The sequence below is a fragment of the Rhipicephalus sanguineus genome, chromosome 2 (genome assembly GCF_013339695.2).
Source record: "Rhipicephalus sanguineus isolate Rsan-2018 chromosome 2, BIME_Rsan_1.4, whole genome shotgun sequence".
In the NCBI taxonomy this organism is placed as follows: Eukaryota; Metazoa; Arthropoda; class Arachnida; order Ixodida; family Ixodidae; genus Rhipicephalus; species Rhipicephalus sanguineus.
Genome location: NC_051177.1, coordinates 216,539,563 through 216,561,027, shown reverse-complemented (window position 1 = coordinate 216,561,027; position 21,465 = coordinate 216,539,563). Strand labels below are relative to the sequence as shown.

The following is a 21,465-nucleotide window of genomic DNA, read 5'->3' as shown; positions in this document are numbered from 1 at the left end:
CTCCTTGATGTCTGAAAGTTCCAACTTCGGTACGAGTGCAATCTCGAATGAGGCTTAATTCCTTGCTCGTCAGAACAGCTGGTCAGAATGAGTGGGTCAACGCCACCGCTGAGAGCCACTTTGTCCGTGTATCGCATCGGCGTCCAATTTCTCGGCGTACACGCTCAAGCGAGGCGAGTGCTCATCACCCATGGCTGCAGCAGCTTCACAACCGGTAAATGCAATACTTTTTGAGCCAAATAAATTAAAACAAGAGGAATGTGGAGCAAATACAGCTTGTAGGCAGCGGACGGTGAATGCACCGGTCGGGACGGACCAACGTTGGGACGGACGGCCTTCAAAATGGCGGTCACACGGTTGCTAGCACAGCCGGCGCACTTTCCGCTATCGCTTCCGCCAACCTGACGTATACGGCGGCGACCGGCTTCACTTACGGGGGCGCCACCTCCACTCCAGAAGAAATAGTGTATAACCTCCTTGTTATAGATCTATGCTAGCGATATTAGCCACCTCAAGCCACCGTTAGTACGAACAGTAGCCAACGCAGTGCCCATATCCGGCGCTAGCGTCGCGCACGTTTCCTCTTTTGGGACAGCACGGTCGAGATGGTGAGTGCAGTTTTTTTCAAGTCCGTTCGCAAAATCCGTTTAATCTTCGAGTGTCACGTTTTTAATTTGCTTGCAATACAGCGATACGATCGCTCTAATGTCGGAGGAAATGTATAAACCGTATAGTTGTCACGATCGCCGAGTTTACAATAGTAAATCAAAGCTGCCTTCTGAAAGCGTTGAAGTGTCCCTAGACGGACATTTGCCACTTGCGCGGAGTGCCCTTCGACTGATGTTTTTTGGTCCGCTTGTGATCTTGCGCAGTCTACCAACAAAAAGAAGACCAGGAAGTTAAGAGGACACGTGAGCCACGGCCACGGTCGTGTGGGTGAGTTGGTCGAGTTGCGCCGTGACACAAGCGACGATGGTCACCTTTCGTCTTTTGCAGGGAAGCACCGCAAGCATCCCGGTGGTAGGGGTAACGCCGGTGGCCAGCACCACCACCGGATAAACTTCGACAAATAGTAAGTGAGGAAGCTGGCTTGCGTCGTGTTAATTTGCAAGTAGTGCACCGCCGCCGAACACATTCACGTGCTACGCTTGTACGTACAGTCGACCACAAAAGTTTACGGACCACGCGAGCGCGTGCCTAACTAGTTACTGTACAGGGTCGTCCACTCTTAGTAAGAACACGGCGCAGCGTGGCCGCATCGAAGCTAATCGGCGCAAGCGCACCGGGATTGCGTGATCCATTCTAGAGCCCCGTGTGTCAACATGCCAGTAGCGATTGAGCGCACCGCAACGGCGTTGCGGGAAAGCGCGCTTCGCTTAAAGCAACTGATCGATTCCTCGTTTCACTGTCACAATTCTTGCTATTTGCTACACCTGGCGACAACTTTCTGTGGCAGCACAGCCAAGGCTACGGAGCCGAAGCACGCGCTTTCTTACTGCGCTTCTGCTTGTACACTCACAGAATAGATCGAGCAAAAAGGGGGCGTCTTTTTGTCCCACAACAATAATCTATCTAGCATGCGTTTCCTTGCATTATCGCCGCGCGCCCGGCACTTCCTGGTCACGAACGGCACGTGCGCTATCAGCGTGACATAGCATTCTTGGTAGGAAAGTGGACTAGCAAGCCAGATGACGATTATAGATGGCTTGCACGTGACGTCATGGACGCCGCTTCTTAATGTACTGGTACTGCACGATGGTGGTTTTGATGACGTTGAAAACGACGTGGCAGGAGCGTCTCTGCGCGTGCGTAATGAAATAACCTGCATGTGATGTTCTGATAGCATTAATGTGGCATCGCTAGCATCTCGTCTCCAACATGCGGGGTTTCCGTGACGTCGGTGCAAGCTATCTGTAGTTGTGGGACAAGAAGACGCCCTTTTTACTCAATCTATTCTGTTAGTGTCGTCCGCGAACACTAGCTTTTGTAGAATACGTAGCATAAAGATATAGGTATTATGTTCAAGATTGTTTGCATTGCAAGTAAGAAGGCTTACTCAGTGAAGGAGTTTCGTTTTTTGCTGTTTCTAGTTTTCTGGTGTTGATGTCACGTTTTACTGCCCCTGTAAACAACGTTGGCATTGCTCGGTTGCAGCAGGTTCACATCGAAGCTTGTCAACGAATGTCGGCATGCGTTTGTTAGGTGATTTCTATTCATCAACCAGAAAGAACCGAAGACAGTGGTACGTTGTGAATTATTTTGTTGCCTGCATAAACAATCCCCCAAAAAGGAGTTGTGTGGAAGTGATACCATCAGTGCAAATGGGTCTCTCATTGCGATAGCCACCTTGAAGGTGACGCCGGCGACCTGCCAGTCCATCTCCTTGAAAGCAAAACTGCGATTGGAAACTACGTAAAAGAAATGATACATTTTATAAGCTGCATTGCATACCTGGTCAGTATTTTGGTTGGCTACTATTGCTGATGCAATCACACTGAAGATCGCTTACTGTAACACCGTGCCCATCGGCGTCTCTGGTGAAAACTTCTTTGCCGTTTGCGATTAGAGCAATTTACGATCATAAAATTACCAGTTCCAAGCTTTGCCCGGGCAACACAGGCGTGTTCATGTCTCTAATGCTGCTGATAGCTTGCTTTTCACTAAGCAAAAACTGCGTTCTTGGCCACGGCGGGTAAGGAGCTTGTTTCACCAGCGTGGAAGTATAAGCGTCAGACGCCAAGATATTTGCGGCCCGCCGATGCCTTCGCGTTCCCTGATGAAATGACGTGAGCTCCGAGTGGTCATTGCGTCTCCAAAAGTAGGAAAACGACGATGCTGACCCTGCATACACCGACATTTAGGAAATGGTTTGTCTTGCGTAGGATTTCCAATTGCGCAGCTCCTGCTTGGCCGTGCCCTTTTTCCTTTGAAAAATACAACCGACCGCTTCAATAATGCTGCTTCCTGCATTCGTTCACAATGGCGAATATTCCATCGCTTTCAAACACAATTTAAACATTACTATATTGTGCTCGAATTGCTCGCGGACTTGAACCGTTAGCAGATTAGTATTATATAATGTGATTTTAGTAGAGCTCAGAAATGATTTCGGGTAATATTTTTCCTTCATTGGGATGCATGCATAAGTATATCAAAGCTCGCCGTAGCTTTCGCTTAAAGCTATACCTAACCTATCTTGAATAGCTCTACTTCACAAATAACATCATAATCCCTGGATGCACTTGCGAAACCAAAACCGGAAACTCCCACAAGTGGACTACTTGGCGTAGTAACACATGTGCAGAAGGTTGTCACCAGGTATAGTATTTTCGCAAACAGCTGTGCATTGCTGTGGTTTAAGGAATTTAACGTTGTAAAAGATGGCTCTGGGTTGTTTCAACCACGCGGGGTTGTTCAACGTTAATAATGTGCCCTGGTAAGGTAATGGAAAGGGTGCTATACGTAAATTAAATCCCATTACCTTGAATGAATAGGTGCTTCTCACGAAAGCCTGCCAATGGCTTTCTGTGTTAACGGTGGGACAATGTTTTGAATGCAGTATCAGGGGTCCTCTGTCGCTATTATCGTAAAAAAAACACACATGCTTAGATAATCCTGAGCACTAAATATGACATGAAAGGTCGGATTGAGAGGGGATGGTGCAGGATTGGCGCCCCCTTCAGATAAAAAATAGCTGAGGTGTGCATGGCTTCACCATTTCAGAACAATTCGACCATTGTTCTGCTCTATAAGTAGTAAGGTAAGTGGGGCACTTAGCTTGGAAAGCAATTGCAGCCTCGTAATAACGTCGCCAGCAGTAACGAGTGTATCAAGCCCATGATAGCATGCACCACAATAGCATTGGAGTCTTCTTGAGAAGCCATAACGCAAAGCGGTGAGGCGACAGGCTACTTCAGGAGGGGTTGCAAAATTTTTAGCATGGTGTGCAAGGTAGACCTTGTGGGTTCAGCTTAGCGAAGGATTCCGCACTTTGTACAGTGTTGAAAGGCAGAAGCGATGAATGGCAGGATGCTGTAGGAGCCGTCTGGATTCAATTCCACAGGAAAAATTTTTTTCAACGTCCCGATTGATTTTCTGTTCATGTTTGACTAGGCTATCTGTCTAGAGAATTAAGAAGCTGTGAGCATCAAGCATCGAGAAGCTCTTCCACGATAGTGGGGTAAACTGGTGACCATTGCAGAGTGTTATTGTTCGCATAACTTCATTGTGGGGAAGTGAGGGTTGGAGCAGAAAAATATACGTACAGTCGACGTCCGATTTCCCGGACCCTCAAGGGACCGCGAAAACGTCCGGAAAATCGGGCAGTCCGGAAAAACGAATGCACGTAAAAACGCACCTTTTTGATAGGTATTTTTCGCTGACGGAGACGGTCACAGCCGGAATACAAGATTCCCATAGCAATTCAGCCAATGCATCGTTTAGGTGGCTCTGAAAAAAGCCGTTTATAAAAAAAAATACGACGTGGCCGGCACTACCTCATAGGTCAGCACATGGGCGCAAAGAAGTCCTTATTTTCTTTTGCACGGTCCGCTTGCCCGCGATTATGTCTGCCTCAATTTCAGTCAACGTCATGTTGCCGCTGTACACCAATGACAGTGTCATCAGTGCTCGCGTCAACTCCGAGCTCGTTGGCTGTGTAGGAGCTGGCTCTTCGTTCTCGGTGTCGGAGTCATCGGAATCCTCCGTAACTTGATGAATGATTTCGTCATCGGTCAACTCCGCACATAGCTCGAGGTCTTTGTCAGCGTCGGTGAAGCCCTCAAGGGTTATCTCGGCTGGAATCAACACGCCGCCAGCGCGCAGATCGTCGAAGGCAACGTCCGCGGATGGCAGTTCGTCATCGTGAGCCTACGAGGTGGATTTGTGCGCTTCGAAGGCGCGGACGAAGACGAAGGAGCAGTCGGTGCCATTGCTGTAAACTGCGAATCCGCTCGACGAAAAGCGCAGTACGAAACAGCTAGGAACTCGGTGGATGCAGAAGGTCGGGAAACGTGATCACTGAAGGTAGCGCGCAGCAGCAAACGATCGACACGACCGCAGAGCTGGCACAGCTGACAAAACAACACGTGAACGAACACAGTGAGGTTTGGCTTGGCTAAGCTACGGCTGGCAACGGATTGACACGTGCGGTTTCGAGGTTACGGCAGCCGCGGCGCGGTGCGGCGGTACTGCTGGCCACACCTGCGATGCGAGTATGGTGGGTTAAAGGATATGAAAATGAAAACAACCAAAATGGCGGCGTCGGTGGCGACTGTGGGTCGGCGGTTAACAGTAAAAAGTCCGGGAAATCGGATGGCGAAGGCTATAAGCGTCCGGAATTTCGGACTTTTTAATACATTGACTCTACGGGGAACTTGACGGTGCCACAGATGAGTCCGGGAAATCAGGCATGTCCGGAATTTCGGGCGTCCGGGAAATCGGACGTCGACTGTAACGGGTGGCAACAAGCGGCAGCACCAATGTGTCCAAATAAGTCAGGAAGGCAGTGCGAATGGGGGTATACGCATTATCATGCAGCAGCCCAGGGCAGGACAATCAACCTGGGTATATGAAAGTTGTTACTTAGGTGACTGTCTTAAGAGTGTACGATTCGTAAGGTTCTAGTATGCATAAAGACACTAACACACATTAAGAATAATGGTGCATGACTGAAAATCAGCCGGTCTGGCTGAATTTTCATGGACGCGGAATTCAAGCAGGCCCGTGTGCTGCGTAATGCCAGCACACGCTAGAGAACCACGGGTGGCCGAAATAATCCATAGCCATCTTTTACGTCTCTCATATAGGCATAATCGCCTTGCTGTGTTCCACAAACCAAAGCAATCCTGATCAATTTGCAAAGACACGGACAATTACCCGGGATTGTGGCAGTGAAAGGTGGAACCACTCGCATCGCACACGGAAAACTGCCCACAACTGCAGTAAGCGAAGTGTGCTTTCTTGCAACGCTGTTGCAGCGCAGTCAGTCGCTACTGGCATGGTGATAGCTAAGCAAGCACGGCGCTCAGCGCTTAGTAAGAGATTTCGCTGCGCCGTGTTCATACTAAGAGTGGACGACCCTGCACATGCTCCCTACGGGAGCAGAGTTCGGCATAGGTCTACCATCTTGCCCGTCGGTGTTGAGCAGGAAAGCCACCCCTTTCGAATGTAGGAGCCGACGTGGCTCAGCAGCTCCATGTGCTTGTTCGTTCATAACACTTCGCTGGCGCAGTGACTTTTGCTTTGAAAAGAAAAAAAGGAAAACTCGTACAAACAATGAATTTAGATGAAACTAGTGCTGTAACTTGTTCAATGGGCAGTCACTAGCGCAAGTAATATGTTTGTTATAAAAAGCAAATACAGTAACAGCTCGTTAATTCGGATTTCACGGGACCGGAAAAAATGTCTGAATTAACGAATGAACAGGAAAAACATTAAAATGTAGTTGGTGGAGTATACCTTTATTTGCTGAAGTATTTTGTAATCGTCTGCATTTTCGCACGGATTCCGGCTGACATTACAATTTTTCTTAACTCTTCCAAATGGCCAACTGCATGCAAGCTGTCGGAAGTGCTCAGGCAAACATCCTCTAATATCAAAAGTGCCTCCGAGACATTCCGTGAGGTGTGATGAGGTCACGGCTGCATCTCCTCGCATGACTTTTCGTCAGAATCGTGGTCTTTCTGGGCACCCGTGACATCATTAATAATTTCTTGATCGGTCAGGAGACCAGTCGTAGCGACAATCATCAGTCGCGATTACTCCAGCAGGGTCACATCTGTGGGAAGGACAGCATCGAAGGTCGGGCAGTCATTGTCAGTGGACTCGGCTGACACCTCGTCGATGCCATCGTCAGCTACTGCTGCATGCTCAGGCCTCACATGCAAACACGTTCACAAAGGAGGGATGGTGCCGACACGACAACACAATGGCGTCGGAGGCGAAGTGGAGCAAAGAAAGAAGACGCCGACGTTCGGTGACGCTGCGATTGCCCCCACTAGTTGATGAAGATGGCGATGCCACTCAGGTTTCGGCTTCACTCCAGTGGTGCCAGCGCTCCTTTACCACATTTTTGTGTAGCAGCAGCCGTCAGCATTTGTCCGAATTAAGCGGTGTGGAGCCGAATTCTGACAAATTAACGAAGGTTTGGTCCCATCGAATAACATGCACTTTGGCCGGGACCAAGAGAGCCGTCCGAATTAACGGGTGTCGAATTAACGAACTTTTACTGTAGTGAAACTCGGACAAACGAATCTGGACAAATTAAGTTCAGTTAATCGCTCATTTCACATAGTTTTTGACGCAGCGCTTTTAAAAAATTTAGTAGGTGGCTCAAGAAAACAAGTACCAAATTTATCGCTCTGTGTTTTGAAAATAACTCAAGCTAACGAGCATTTTACTAGATGTGGCATAAAATAAACACTAAATGTTTCAAGCCTTTGTGCCGGGCATAAAATAAACACTAAATGTTTCAAGCCTTTGTGCCGCACATTGCTCGTACTGAATTATGCTGTTTTGCTAGACCTGTAAGGAGAATATTCACACATTCACTCGCGCACACTTTTATCGTTCTGTCCTGTTCGATTTTTGTTTATTGCAGACTCTAGTCGCAGTGGGGAGCGCAACACCCTGTCATTGTCCCAACTTCGTAGCATGAGTCACGTTGCTGTGCCGCACAGGCACCACAGAAAATGACTTTCACTAAAAACTTACCATACGAAACACCTTCACACTAAACTGAAAATCATTCCGCACTCTGCCGGATCGTCTCGCCGGATTGCTTGGGACAGCGGTGGCACAGCGGTAGAGCAGCGGTGGTGCAGTATAAAAGCGTGCAGTATGGTTACAACAGCACTATGCTTGCTGTGTTGTACGCATGCATTTTGTTACGAAAGCTTCGATTACAATTAGAACAAGAAGTTTATTTACAGAATTTACAACTGTCTTGAGACGTGATTCTTGGTTCGTGTCTCGAAAGTCTCTGCTTCGTCTTCGAAGTTTCCCCGCACCGGCCACTCTCTCACCCTCGTGGTAATTCTTCTGTTTTGCTTCCATTTCCACTTGTTGAACACCACGTGCGCAGTCCAGATGCCTTTCCAGGAAAGCCCCACAACCCCGTCGCGCGGTTTCTGCCGTGCCTGAGAGGGCGGTGTGGTGTACAGTTACGTTGACAGGAGGGAAGGACTGTGTGCCTGCGGTGGGGGGCTGTGAGAGACACTTTACGACCCTGTAGAAAACGGACTTGTGTCCCAACGCTGAGCTGTTTCGTCTTTGGGGACCCAGCGGGAGGCTACTGTTGGTTGGGGGCCCCGCGTGAGGCTACGGGAAATCCTTAACACATTTACCGTAATAGCATCAATGCATCGAGGTTTCTGGGCGCACAACCCCCAACAGCGAGCTGCTTTCGTTTCTACAAAGCAGTGCGCGCTTGAGCACGGTCCCGCACAACGAGCAGCAGCGATCGGCGGCGTAAAGAAGCGCTACATGACAAGCATGCCCGAGAACGTAGCTGAAGATACTTATTACTATAAATTGTACTGGCGCATTCGTCAGTTGCCACCACCTCGCATTTGTTCTTTCCCTATGCTTACCTGCAAAGGCATCGCCGCAATCGCGCAGAAGTAAATATCGTTTATCAAGCGATTTCCGCACTTCTCAAAAAGACTGAAGACATTCTCGCATCTGCAAATTCAGAGGCGCAGTAAACTTTGATGACGCAAAAGGTTATTGCGGTATGCAGTGTACGCACCAACCGGTAGGTGTAGGATGAACCACTCAGCAAAGGCATTATGCTCTGAGGCACAGTCGGGAATTTAAATTGACGATATATATTGTGTGTTGCTCTGAACAGTTTGCTGCCGGCTTGTTGGGTCAATATCCTTCACTATTTTGTGTCATCACTTCTGTACATAATCCTACTTTTGTTTATTTTGTGGGGTTTCTGCCTATATAGAAATGATTATGTAAACTGTAGGAAGATTAAACAAAATTAAAGCTAAATTTTCTTCCGTGTGTTTCATGAAAAGCCCGTGCCTGCTTCAGAAGCAGACTTTGCCTGCTCCAAAATGCTGGAAGGCATTCCCACCACTGTACTTATAGTCCACTTGAATTTACTCTTATGTAAAGGAGATGTTCAGAGCAAATATCATAATAATCCGGGCGTACCTACGGTATACAGTAACAAAAATTCTGCTACTAAGTAAAATCGCGAAATTGAGTTTCCATTATAATAACACAAATTATTAGGAGCCATTTTAAATATGTTAGCAAAGGTATTCGAGAAACATTGTTATACCAAATGCTCTGTTTTCTTATGAGCGTCCCAGCGAGCTGTTTTACACTATTTTCCATAGGCACTGAACTTAATTGTCATAGCTATTAGGGGTTACCAGCTGCGGTGGTCTAGTTAGTGGTTAAGGTGTTTGACTGCTGACCCGAAGGCCGCGGCAGCCACATTCCGATAGAGGAAGTATGCTAGAGGGCCCCTGTGCTTATATTTAGGTTTTAGAACCTGAGGTGGTCAAAATTTCCAGAGCCTTCCATTTCAGCGTCTCATAATCATATCTTTGTTTTTGGAACGTCAAACGGAACAATTCTTGATAGTTCTTGGGGGGGGGGGGGGCTGCCTGTATTGTGTTGCTATGTTTATTAGCTGTGTTTGATATGCAACCACTTTTCTTTTTACTTAGGTGTATTTGTTTTCCTTGTTTAGGCTTTCGTAAATTCTTTTACTGTTGCTAATCACCAGGTAATCGGAGCTATAAGTGGCATTAGTCTGAACAGCAGCGGTGTCCTGTGGCGCTTTGTGCCACTGTACATCTGAATTGTTTCTGGGCGGCACATGTTCTTGGTGACGTACACCTGTCTGGTGATCCATTATTGTGAAAACCATAATACGTTTACGGGCAAGGTAGAACTCCGCAGTAGTATTCGCACCATCATGCGGAGGCTTCTTATTGATGTTCTTATGATCACATGGCAATTCACTAGCTGGTCAGCAAGCAGAGCAGCGACTCCCATCAATTACAAAAGCAACAAGCAAAAGCCTCTATGATCGAAGTGTGTAAAGTGCTCTCATGTTAAGCAGCTAAAGCAGTGCCAATAAGTTGTTTCGGAATGAAACTAATATATTTGAGCAAGAAGTATAAAACTTTTCATACACTAACGCACATTTCATTTAAATAAAAAACTTTGGTCACAGTTAATCATTTTCAAGCGAACATTTTCGTACATAGGCATTTAGTGCTACATTATATAGATATATAACAAATTTGTGAATGTGTCAAAGTGTCTTAAGATACAATTGGAATGTATCGTATTGCGATACAATTTCAAAGTAACTTTGCCCAGCCCTGCTGTTGGGTAGATATCATTCCAGAAGTACGCGACTGATAACTTATGCTGGTAGACTGCTTTAGAGATGGAAGCATGTACTCACGGCCACCAAAGAGCGTGTTGCGTTGAAAAGTGAAAGGTGGGAAATATTCATGGCCAGTGTTTGGAAAATAGCCAGGATGTCTATTAAAGGGACATAAATTGTGCCGTTTTTATCGCTTCTTGAACTGTGGAATGTACCGATGTTGCTGCGCGAGTGGCAACGCCAGAAACAAAGCTGTTATAATTTTATTTCAATGGAGAAACCACATTGGTTTCGTACTATAGTGACACATAACGGCTATTATTGGGATTGGAATTGATGTCTCATCTGTGGGAGTGACGACATTGGCCGGGCGTTTTGATTGGTTTGATGCAACAAGTCACATGTGATATTCATATGGTCCCAGATGGGCTGCACTATTGTATGCTAAAAATTATAAAGGCACCCTTTATACTTCCTCAGATAAAAAAGGATTTCTGTTTATAAATATAAAATTTTTAAAACAATTGCAAAACGGCAGCCACTACAATGTGCATCGTCCGATATGTCTGTAAGAGGCGCGCGGTGATTGGAACCAGCCTTTGACATCAGTGGGAGAGTGAAATGCGAAAGGGAATGTTTTTTTCTCGTCATCTCCTGAGGTTTTAAAGTTTGAACACTAAGGCAGAGGAAAAAAAATGTTGCAGGGCCCCTTTAAGAGATGGGTGTGTCTTGGGCGTAGTGCTGCTGTCGATCGCCGCTTATGTAGCGGAAATGACGCAAAGAGGCTCTCGGCCACGCGCTCGTGTTGTCCGTAAACTTTTGTGGTTGACCGTATATAAGTAGTTCTTGCTATCTTGCTTTTCGGGTGCTATCGAAATGCCTGAAAATGTCTTGGAGTAGCAAGATGAAAAGCTTGGGAAGTTACGTGAAAACCCACCACTGATAAGCCGGCCGTGTCTGCATCAATCTATGTGCGACTGCGGTGGCAGTTGGTGGGGACATTACAACAGCTGTCTTCAGGTGTCGGCCGACAACCCAGTTTGCCGACATATTTCAGCAGCTACATTCAATGGGTGGACTCTGCAGGCTTCAAGTGAAAGCCTGCTGGAGGTTTTGTATGTGACAGATCTTCTCAAGTACATTATTAGATCCAGGGCAAAGAATCTGTACTCCACTGATAGATCTGGAGGAGGTTCTGCTCACTTCTGATTTGGCCTAATCGGGAATAGCTTGGGGCACACGGTGAGAAGACTTCCTAGGAGAGGTACCTTGACTTTGGGAGTAGTGGCAGATCCACACTGTACAGGTGCCCACAAAATAATTTGGACTGCGAGCTGCTCGTCGGCGGAGCACACCTGCTGAAAAATACAGCCATAATCCGTGCGTGCAAAGCATCCCTAGCAAGCAAGCCTTGCTCCCTAGTGAACCAAGATATGCGTTGCCTTAAAAACCATGCTGTTTGTCGCTCTTAGCACTGCGACAACACATCTGGTAGGGAATCTGGGCTTGTAGGCCACCAAGTGCTCACGCTATATGCAGCGGAATCTCTAAACGCATGTGTAATCCTTGTGGTGCAACCTTAATTAACTCTGTGATGAAATTTTCATTAACTTTTATTGATTGATGAACTTAAATGCACTAAATTAGTCGTAATTCTGCCTGACCAGTCTTACCCTGGAGTCTTGATATTGACTAGTCTGTATTCCTGTTTGCAACACTTAATTACCTTCAGTTATAGGTAATTGCATTAATTTAGTTAGTAATACACTTTAGTGCACTTTAATAAACATGTCGTCTGATGTCTGCATTTTGGTCTTGTTAATTACTCTAATTTCTTTGGTCTTAGGACTCTTGATTTATTCATAGTTACTTGGTGCTTAATTAATTTTTACATGCTTTAATAAAGTGTAGAGGTGAAATCTGCCACGTTCTGACCTTACCTACTGCAAGTGTTAGCAACGGGTGGCCGTATGGTACCATTCCGTGAGTAATGAGCCACTTGGGCCTTTAGATTTGAAAGTTGCCGATGCCAATTAAGGGGACACTAAATTGGTTTTCAATGCTTGAGTTTATTGGTAATTTAAAATTTTTACCCATTATACTTATGTAGATTTCTTTCGCGTTAATAAATTAAACATCGGTGCTATAGGTGGGCAATCTCTGGCCGCAGGAACACCCATTGACGCACTTGGAGCGTAGGTAAAGCAGTATTCACACAGGGGACAAATCCTCTGGGGATAAAGGCAAAGCCTGGTGATGTCAGCTCGCAAGAATTCCCCACAAATGTTCCCCACTCACATGGGCGTGGCGAACAGAGGGGGAGACCAGTGTTACCAGACTAATCTGGTGGCTTGTACCACCCGTTTCACCAGCTGCTGACGACCAGCTGCAGACTGGACACCCACTGCCACTCTCCGCAGGAGCAAGTCCAACAATGTGGCCAGATGAGCCCCAAATTCTGCTATTTCCCCCATCGCTGGGGGATCGCTTGTCATGTCGGGAAAATGTCTCCGGGTGTCCGCCAAGAAGGCACGAGGGGGGGGGGGTCACGTTCACATGATCCGCAACTTCTCCAGAGTCCTCCGCGGATTTCTCCCTCGTGTGGATACCCCTTTAGGAGGACCGCAGAAAGAGAAACGTGGGCATCTTCATCACGAGTAAACTGGTGTGGGGCACGTTCAAGTGTGCGCCTCGTGCTTTAAGGCCTGCTTTCAATTTTAATCTTTTTCTCGCTTCGCATACGCCATATTTTTACCGCGACCGTGTCTGAAGTGTTCGTTGTAAAAGTAAGAGGCTTTGAAAAATGTTCACTATATGTGGACACAATTTCAATGGGTATCATAGGAAAATTGTAAGTGCACCGAAATATGGTTGTTATAACCGATGGATTGTTATATCTGGGATTGTTATGAGTGGGTTTTAGTAACACTCACAAATTATACAGAAAATTTAGTGCTAAACTCGGGGTGCGGGTTATACGCGAATTTCTGTGCGCAAGTTGGCTTCATGGTAATGCAAGGAAGGCGGCTTTGCGTCAACCTATCTAGATGCACTGGGGAGTGAGGTGAGCTTGATAGGGATATCACGCATGCGCAGACCCTGGCACTACTTTCTCACCAACGCGCTCTGTCGATGAGCAGCCACCGCTCCGGCACTCCGACTTATTTGGTGGGCACCTCTCCATTGATATTCCTTCAGTTGCTGTTGTTGGTAACATGCCCGTTCTGGAAAAATTAAACTGAGGCCACAATACATGCAGTCACTGTGCATACCCTACTGTGACATTGTCATCTCATGTAAAGCAGTGTCCCGTATATTTGTCAACTGTCTCTGATCGACCAATGGAATAGGCCATGTGTGTGTTCTAGATAAGCAAATGTTTGGCTGCCCCATAATTTGTGGTCCTTGACACAGCCACCCTGGCTACTTTGGCAAGGTGGGCATGCGCAACTACCATGTCCGCAAGAACCACTACTGGAAGCCGTGCCTGAATGTGGACAAGCTGTGGTCCCTGGTCTCGGAGCAGACACGCCAGAAGCTGAAGAACGACGGAAATGGCAAGGCGCCCGTCATCGACATTGTCAAACACGTGAGTGAGCGGCACAGTGTTCTAGCATCTTGTCGTAAAGAATTGTTTGAAATGAACACAAAGGAGAATAATGTGGTGCACTTTTTATCGGTAACAATTTCTTTTGTCAATAGAGCCACTGTCATTGTAGGAGGATGCGAAGTAAGCCTGCAAGACGGGAATTACATATCGCTTGTGCCACTGCCTGGTATGCCTCTGGACCAGGATGACTTGAGCGCAATAGAGAATAAATTTGATCTCCATAGCTTAAGGGGGACGTGGGTCCTAAATAGCTTTTCTTTATTTTTTAGTCAATATGAACCAAACTTCACTGTCTTTACCAGTTTTCTGTGCTGATTTCAAATCTGAATTAGTTTTTTTAAGGGGGGACGTGGGTCCCGAAATTTTTTTATTTTTGAGTCAATATGAACCAAACTTCACTGTCTTGACCAGTTTTTTATGCTGATTTCAAATCTGTAATTGGTTTTTTAATAGCTGCACTAGTTCAAAAGATCTCAAGGTTCGAAAAAATAATTAGTGTCTGCTTCTTACGGGGCTTTTAGGCAATTTCGATCTACTAAAACCAATATGCAAGTGCATGGGCCCGATGCCCAGATCATGCTGTAGGGGGTGATGCTATTTTTATTCACTTGAGAGCACTGTGAAGGTCAGAAAACAGGTGAACACTCACTGGTGGTTATTTTTTCTGATTCACTCTCATTAGTATCTTTAATTAAAATTTGTAAAAGGGTGCTAGAGTAATGCAAATAGCATCACCCCCCAGATCGTTTCAATACGAGTAAAATGATACGAAATTTGTGATTTTTACTCAGCAACAACATGGAAAAAACCCCGTAAGGCTAAGTGCGTTGAGCAAAAATATCAAACTGAGAAAAACTCATTTGAAGTTTCAGACGACTGTAACTTTCGTGGAAGTGCAGCCACAGCACTAGTGGTTATATTATTTGATAGGTTTCTTCTTCACGAGAACAGCCATACCAAATATGTGACCATGACCTGCCAATGTACTGGCAAAATCTTATAAAGCCACATAGTGCACCCAGTACCAGAGTGAACTCCACCTTTAGCAATTCATAGGCCTGTACCAATTCCTTGCAAGCTAAAGAAATACAAAATTTGTCTATGAATGTGGCTATGCAACAGGCAAATAAAATAGACAGAGAGATTAAGTCGAAAAAAAAAAAAGCCCGTGGGTTATTTATTAAACCAAAAATCAGTTATTATTGTCCAGCAATAGCACTTGGCTCAACAGCAGGCAAGGGCTGTACTCAGGGTCCCCTGCTGGTTTGTGTCATTTTGAAAGTCTGTGCTTGGTGTCACTACTGTATAAGTGCTCCTTTTGCAACTTCCAGTGTCAGTTTTTAACCTTCTCAAGGCTGTGGAGCACAAATCAATTTCCCAAAGTGTAACACGGCGTCTCTGCAATTCCGGTGTTGCTCTGTCAGGTCGTGGTTGAAGCGACTGCCGTTGCACCCTTGTCGACAGTATTGGTGGCCCTAATTTAATGCATTTCACTTCAAATGACATTGATTGTCTTAGCACCACTATCACCAGCTACCTTCTACGAGAAACGCTTCTCGCGCGAGTCGCACCTATGATAATGAAGCACAGGCTTTGAAAGCAGCCTATACCCTCTGCCTTGAAAAAGGTCACTGCTTGAGCCAAACTCGGAACGAAGCACACGTCCAAAGAACGTTTTTATCACGGATAAGTCCACGCGGATAAATTCTGTGCTATTTTCCTTGCCGCCGTTCACCAACATCCAACGGCTTGAACTTCCGCTGCTTCGTTGCGCGCTGCGATGCCAAGCACTCCTCCCGTCGCCGTATTTCCTGCTCACTCGGCAGTCCCGCATAGTATGCCATACGAATGCGGTTTCCAATGCCACTGAAGCGTTGCCTAATGATCCGATGGCTGCAGCTTGACCAAGAGGAACCGGGCGGTTCTCGTAGACTCGATGCTCCGGTAGCGACAAGTAGTTTCGGCATCGCGCCCTTGTACGCTTGGCGCGTCTTCTTTACACGAGAATCTCCGGATGTGCCAGCGCAAAATAAGGTAACTGTGTGTCCGCGGGCCGCACGAACGCGAGCGTGAGTAGAGGAAGATGACACTTGTAACAACACACGAGCACACGACACCGGCAACACGGCAGCCATGAGCGCAGAACAAAAATACAAAAACAAAATGGCCGCCTCGGGTTGCGCCAGCCAATGGGAGGCGCCTCGCGCGCGCGCGCTCTGGCCAATGAGCGTTCTACAACCACCCTTCGAAAAAGCCGCGATAGCGGCCGTTCTGTTGCAGCGACGCCATATTGAAACGCCGCAAAATGTGCACAAAGAAAACAGCTTCAAAACAAGCCAAAGATGGCTGCTGCGCCCGCGGTGCGCGCGGGAAGTTTGAACAAATTTTGCCTGTTGAGATGCATTTTGCGGCTCCCGTGGCGTCTTAAAAATAAGTTTTAACCCATTTCCCGGGCGAAATCTGCGATAATATTTTGAGGGCAGCTGCTTAGGGGTGCAAACATGCCTAAAATGCGTTTTTCTCAAAACTCATTTTCTGTCCATTTTTTAACTATTCTAAGACCCGCGTCCCCCCTTAATAGCTGCACTAGTTAAAAAAACATTGAGGTTTGAAAAAATAATTGGTGCCTGCTTCTTACAGGGCTTTTTGGCGTACCGAAACCAAGATATATAAGTGCATCACCCCCATGCCCAAGTCATGTTGATGCTATTTTTATTCATTTGCGAGCACTGAAGCCCAGAAAATGGATGAACACTCACGGTTGATTATTTTTTCTTATTCACTTCCATTAATATCTTTAATTATAATTTGCAAAATGATGATAGAGTAATGCAAATGGCATCACCCCTAAGATCATTTCAATATGAGTAAAATTATACAGTAAAACCTCGTTTATCCCGATCTCGTTAACTCGGACTCGTGGCGCGGTCCCGGCGAAACTGTATACTTCAGTGGTGTTGAATGCTCGTTAATTCGGAGAGATTTAGCTGCGCACCAGTTAACTAGGACAACTCCGGAGAGGGTGGCTATGCTTTGAGTCGCGCGATCTCGGCGGCTTGGAGGCTCAAGCAGTGCTTGCCGTAACTGGCAGCGGAACCGGAGTTTTGGAGAAACTGAAACCAAACGAAGAGCTCCAGCAGAGTATGATCATGTTGATAGTGAATGAGGGGGAAGTGGCTAGGTGACGCTAGTCACCACGTGGCGGAAGCGCTTGGGCCGCCGGCCCATCTAGTGTCTACGCCTATGCTGCTGGTTTCTTTGCGTTGTGACATCGCGCGTAGCGTGCGAGCTCGTGCACATTGTGTTCTCTGGCTGTGCTTGTGCGCTGCCGCCACCGTCGCACTTCATAGTTAATGGCGACCGTCACCGAAGTGATGCAGCCACTGCAGCCAGCAAATTATCTACGTGCGCAGAGGAGCCTGCGAATACAGATGTAACCGAATCGTGGGATGCGCTATGTGCAAACGGGAGAGTGCCCGACGACGTCGAACTTTTTTGCTGACAACTGCGCCCTATGTACTGACGAAATGTCAGGTGCTGCGCTTGTTGAAATGGTGCAAGTTCGCGGTCACGACAAAGGTGCATCAGAGAAAGAGCCACTGTTTGCCATGCTTACCGCGAAGGAAGTGATGGACGCGTTGACGCCTTGCGTCGTGCTGCCAGCACACAGGATGATCATGCTGCATTGCATGAATTCAGTTCCTTGGAGTGCCGCTTGATGTCATCATATATTAAGAAAACACAAGCCAAAATCACGCAGTTTTTTTTTTTTCTTCTGAATAAATGGGAGGAGGTGAGGTCTTCTGAAGTGTTGTCCGTCTCGTTTTGGTTTTGTTTTGCATGATACTTGCCGGTTATCACGTGAAACTGCATGTAACGAAAACCTGTATATAACGAAATATTGCCGACATTCGTCAATTTCGTTACATCCAGGTTCAACTGTAACTATGTCGTCGACCCTTCAAGTGCCTCTGGTGGCCCTGTTGCCATTTTCCAAAGCGTACTCGATCACTTTCACTTTAAAACCAGCCATGTAGCTTCTGTAGAGACCCATAGCAAAGTGACACAGCCACATAACTACACAGAACACATACAACACTAGTGACTAGCAGGCACATTGCGCTGACCCATTGTACCTGTGGCGATAGGTTGCACCTATCACGATAAAAACCATCGCGTGGCGACTCCTAGGACTCTCAATCAAGCATTGTGTACTTTGTAGCCTCTGGCACAACTGCCACGCACATGGTGCACCTACTCAGTCCTGATAGGCCTAACTGCACTCATAAATTCGATGCACGAGGCAAACGTCAAACTGTGTGACCCAGAACATCGTTAGAGTGAACAGATAACTATGTGCTTCGTCATAAACAATGGAGCACATCGCCTGTGTTCTCCTCGGAACTGTGTATAGGCATTTACGTGTAAGCAACAGACCCTCCGGCCAAGCTCGGAGCAGTGTCTAGGCAATTTGCACATTGTCACTAAATGCCGCCACCAAGCACATTGTGATTGTGAATCAACTTGGAAACTCTGCAGCCAAGCACTGCAGAGGCTCGCAGTGCAACTAAGGCTCGCTCAGGGTCATCCTTGGTGCAGTCGCAATCTTTTATGAATGTTTAGAAACAATAAGCCTTGCACTGATCCGTGACCGATCAAACGAGGAGGCTTATCACAGTTGAGGGCGACAAATGAACTGCTCAGAAATGTTTGCGGCATCTAGCTGTCTGTTTATTTGGGAACAAGGCATGTGCTGCCCTGGTGAGAGCCACATTGCAGCTGCAAGCCAAGTTTCTCAGATGTAGACAACAATGTGTTGACAATTGTGCAACTGTTTCATTGCAGGGCTACTACAAGCTTCTGGGCAAGGGTGTTCTCCCAAAGCAGCCGGTTATCGTCAAGGCGAAGTGGTTCAGCCGGCAGGCCGAGGAGAAAGTGAAGAGTGTTGGTGGTGCTTGCATTCTCACCGCATAAGTGTTCACCAATAAATGCACATAGACACCATGACTGCGCTTCCTTTTGGTGGTTTGTTATTAATGATGACACATACATGTACCGTGTTTACTTGCGTATCTTGCACTCACTGTCCTGTGCAAGGACAGCCAAAGAACATGCAAGGCAGGTTTGGTGGGGACCTGTATTACATACAAATGTCACTGTTTTACGAGTACTAACAGAACTAATTCATAAGACAAGTTGGTGCAGACGTGGGCAAACACAAACACCGGCGTTTTTCTGATCTTTTGTGTCTACCAACTTTTATCGTGAATTCGTACCAGGTAGCACAACTTTCTATTGTTCTTACAGAATGAGGTTGCCATGGGTCCTCGACCCAGTCTTGGCTTGCAACGATTACCTACTCTGTCAGGTGAAGTGCTCCCCTCGGCTTGCACTGTGGCAACCTTTTCGGCAAGGGTGGATAGCTTGCTTTGACGGCAGCCAGTACAACTCATCACAAACAGCCCTACGACAAAAAGCTTGCTTGGACGTGTGTGTGTAGCATAGCTCTGTTGATCCTGGTGTAAGTATACTCGGTCGCTAATTCCAAATGTGATTACAGTGCAAGGGAAGACATGGGAGAAAGAGACCAGTGAAGACAAGCGCTGACTTCCAGCTGAAGTTTTATTGTGAAAACAAGCAAGCGGTAAAAAAACCACAGCATGCGATAACGCCCCCCTCTGAAACGTGAAGCTAACATGCTGGAACCGCCTGGTCAAGAACAAGAGCACATGTGTGGGTGCAAGCAAGCAAGTTCCTTATCAGTTAGTTACTGAAGGCTTGCTAACAAGCCACCTTCAGTGATTGCTGCAGCTTGTATAATGAGTCTTGTATTCTCGTTAGGATGCTTTGCTAGTATACTTGTCCTCTCAAAAAATGGAATACATTGTGCACACTAAGAAAGCCCTCTCTCCCTTTCCTCACTTTGTTTCTGTGTTCCTGCAGTCAGGTGTTCAGTCATGTCTCCCCTACTTAGGACAGATTAAACTAGTTTCGGTTCGTACTGTACCCTGATGTCACAACACGGTACGAGCTTCTCGTCACGTGCTCACATCCCAAGCAACCACAGATATCCCTCAGGAATCCACTATATATCCGTTTCGGCTGTAATAGATATCCACTGGAGATCCGTAAATCTCCGCTGGAGTTCAATCGGAGGTCCGACAGATGTTGAAAAAAACATTTTTGCAGATTCACCAGACATCCAGAATGGGATCCTGTCGTGGACATATTATGGTCCTTATACGTATGCTGTGCCCGAATGTACAGTGCTCACAGATTAAAACACGGCAGACATATTAACACAGCACTAAGCAACTCGAAAGCATATTGAGCGCTTACAAACAGGGACGTAAGGGAGACGACAACACAATGCGCTAACTTCAATTTTATTTCCAGAAACCACCAAACTACATACCTGCCAAGTTTGGAGAAACGGAATCCGGGAGATTTACTCAACGGGGGGGGGGGGGGGGGGGTTATAAAATATGTCGACCGCGGGAGGGGGGGGGGTTATAAAGTATGCCGACCGCGGGGGGGGGGGGGTACTGCGATAGCAATAGACCGATCTCACCGCGAGTTGCACTACGCCACCGCTGCCGCAGTGCATGCCGGTACTTAGAGTACTACGGCGAGCTGCATTATCGAGCTTTGTGGGCCGTATTTGGATGAATCGCGATGGTTGGGTTCACGTGCTGCAAGCTGAGATGTTACAACAGCAACCTGAAGCAAAACGACTCGGATTTTACGTGTTTTCGAAGGATGTCAAGCTCCGACAGGAATGTGTGCGACAGTCAACGAAGTAGAGATAACTGATATTTATTCTCCAACCAAAGTTACGAAGACACGTAAAAACCCGACGTTTCGGAACCAGCTCGGTTCCTTCCTCAGGGGGGACTGCGGCGGCTTGGCAGCGGCCTCTTTAAGGCACTCTCGCGGCGGTTAACGACCCCACGCATTACCGAGGAGCGTAGCCCATGCGCATACACCGGGGGGAGAGTTCCGAGTGAACGGTTGATATTTTGAGTGGTCCTCTGTATATGCCACGACTCCAGTAGTAACCTCCTCCTCCACTTGGTTTCACTTTCGAGGATGGCGGTTCCGTTGAAGTCTATTCTGTGGTCAAACGTCTCTGCGTGCTCGGCGACGGCGCTGCGTTCTTTGTTGAGTTTACGGACGTCGTTGACGTGTTGCCTAATCCGTTCGGGGAAGTTTTTGGTCTCGCCGATGTATGACGAGGGGCAGTCGGCACACGGTATTTTGTAAACGACGCCGGGCGCCCTGTCATTTGTTGGTCGGTCTTTCGGGCGGGGAAGGAAGCGGCCCAGCGTGCATGAAGGCACGTGCGCGATGTGCACGCCTTCTTTTCTAAAAATCCGAGCCAACGCCTCGCTGGCTCCCTGGACGTATGGGACCGACACGCGTTTTGGAGAGCTGTTCGTCAATGCTGGCTGGGAGTCGCGTAACCTCTCTTTCTCCGCGCGGCGGGCGACGGATC

General features: G+C 47.1%; 1 protein-coding gene across 1 annotated transcript; it reads left to right on the top strand.

Annotated features, from left to right (window-relative positions):
• Positions 1-512: 512 nt before the first annotated feature.
• On the top strand, positions 513-18,975 carry LOC119384082 (60S ribosomal protein L27a). The gene is made up of 5 exons (XM_037652366.2): positions 513-608; positions 873-936; positions 997-1,072; positions 13,775-13,949; positions 18,816-18,975. The coding sequence occupies exons 1-5, from the start codon at positions 606-608 to the stop codon at positions 18,942-18,944; spliced, it is 447 nt and encodes a 148-aa protein (XP_037508294.1). The 5' UTR covers positions 513-605; the 3' UTR covers positions 18,945-18,975.
• The last annotated feature ends 2,490 nt before the right edge of the window (positions 18,976-21,465 follow it).

Coding starts and splice junctions, on each gene's coding strand:
- LOC119384082 (XM_037652366.2), top strand. Junction 1,073..13,774: donor CGGATAAACTTCGACAAATA/GTAAGTGAGGAA, acceptor TCCTTGACACAG/CCACCCTGGCTACTTTGGCA. Junction 13,950..18,815: donor TCATCGACATTGTCAAACAC/GTGAGTGAGCGG, acceptor GTTTCATTGCAG/GGCTACTACAAGCTTCTGGG.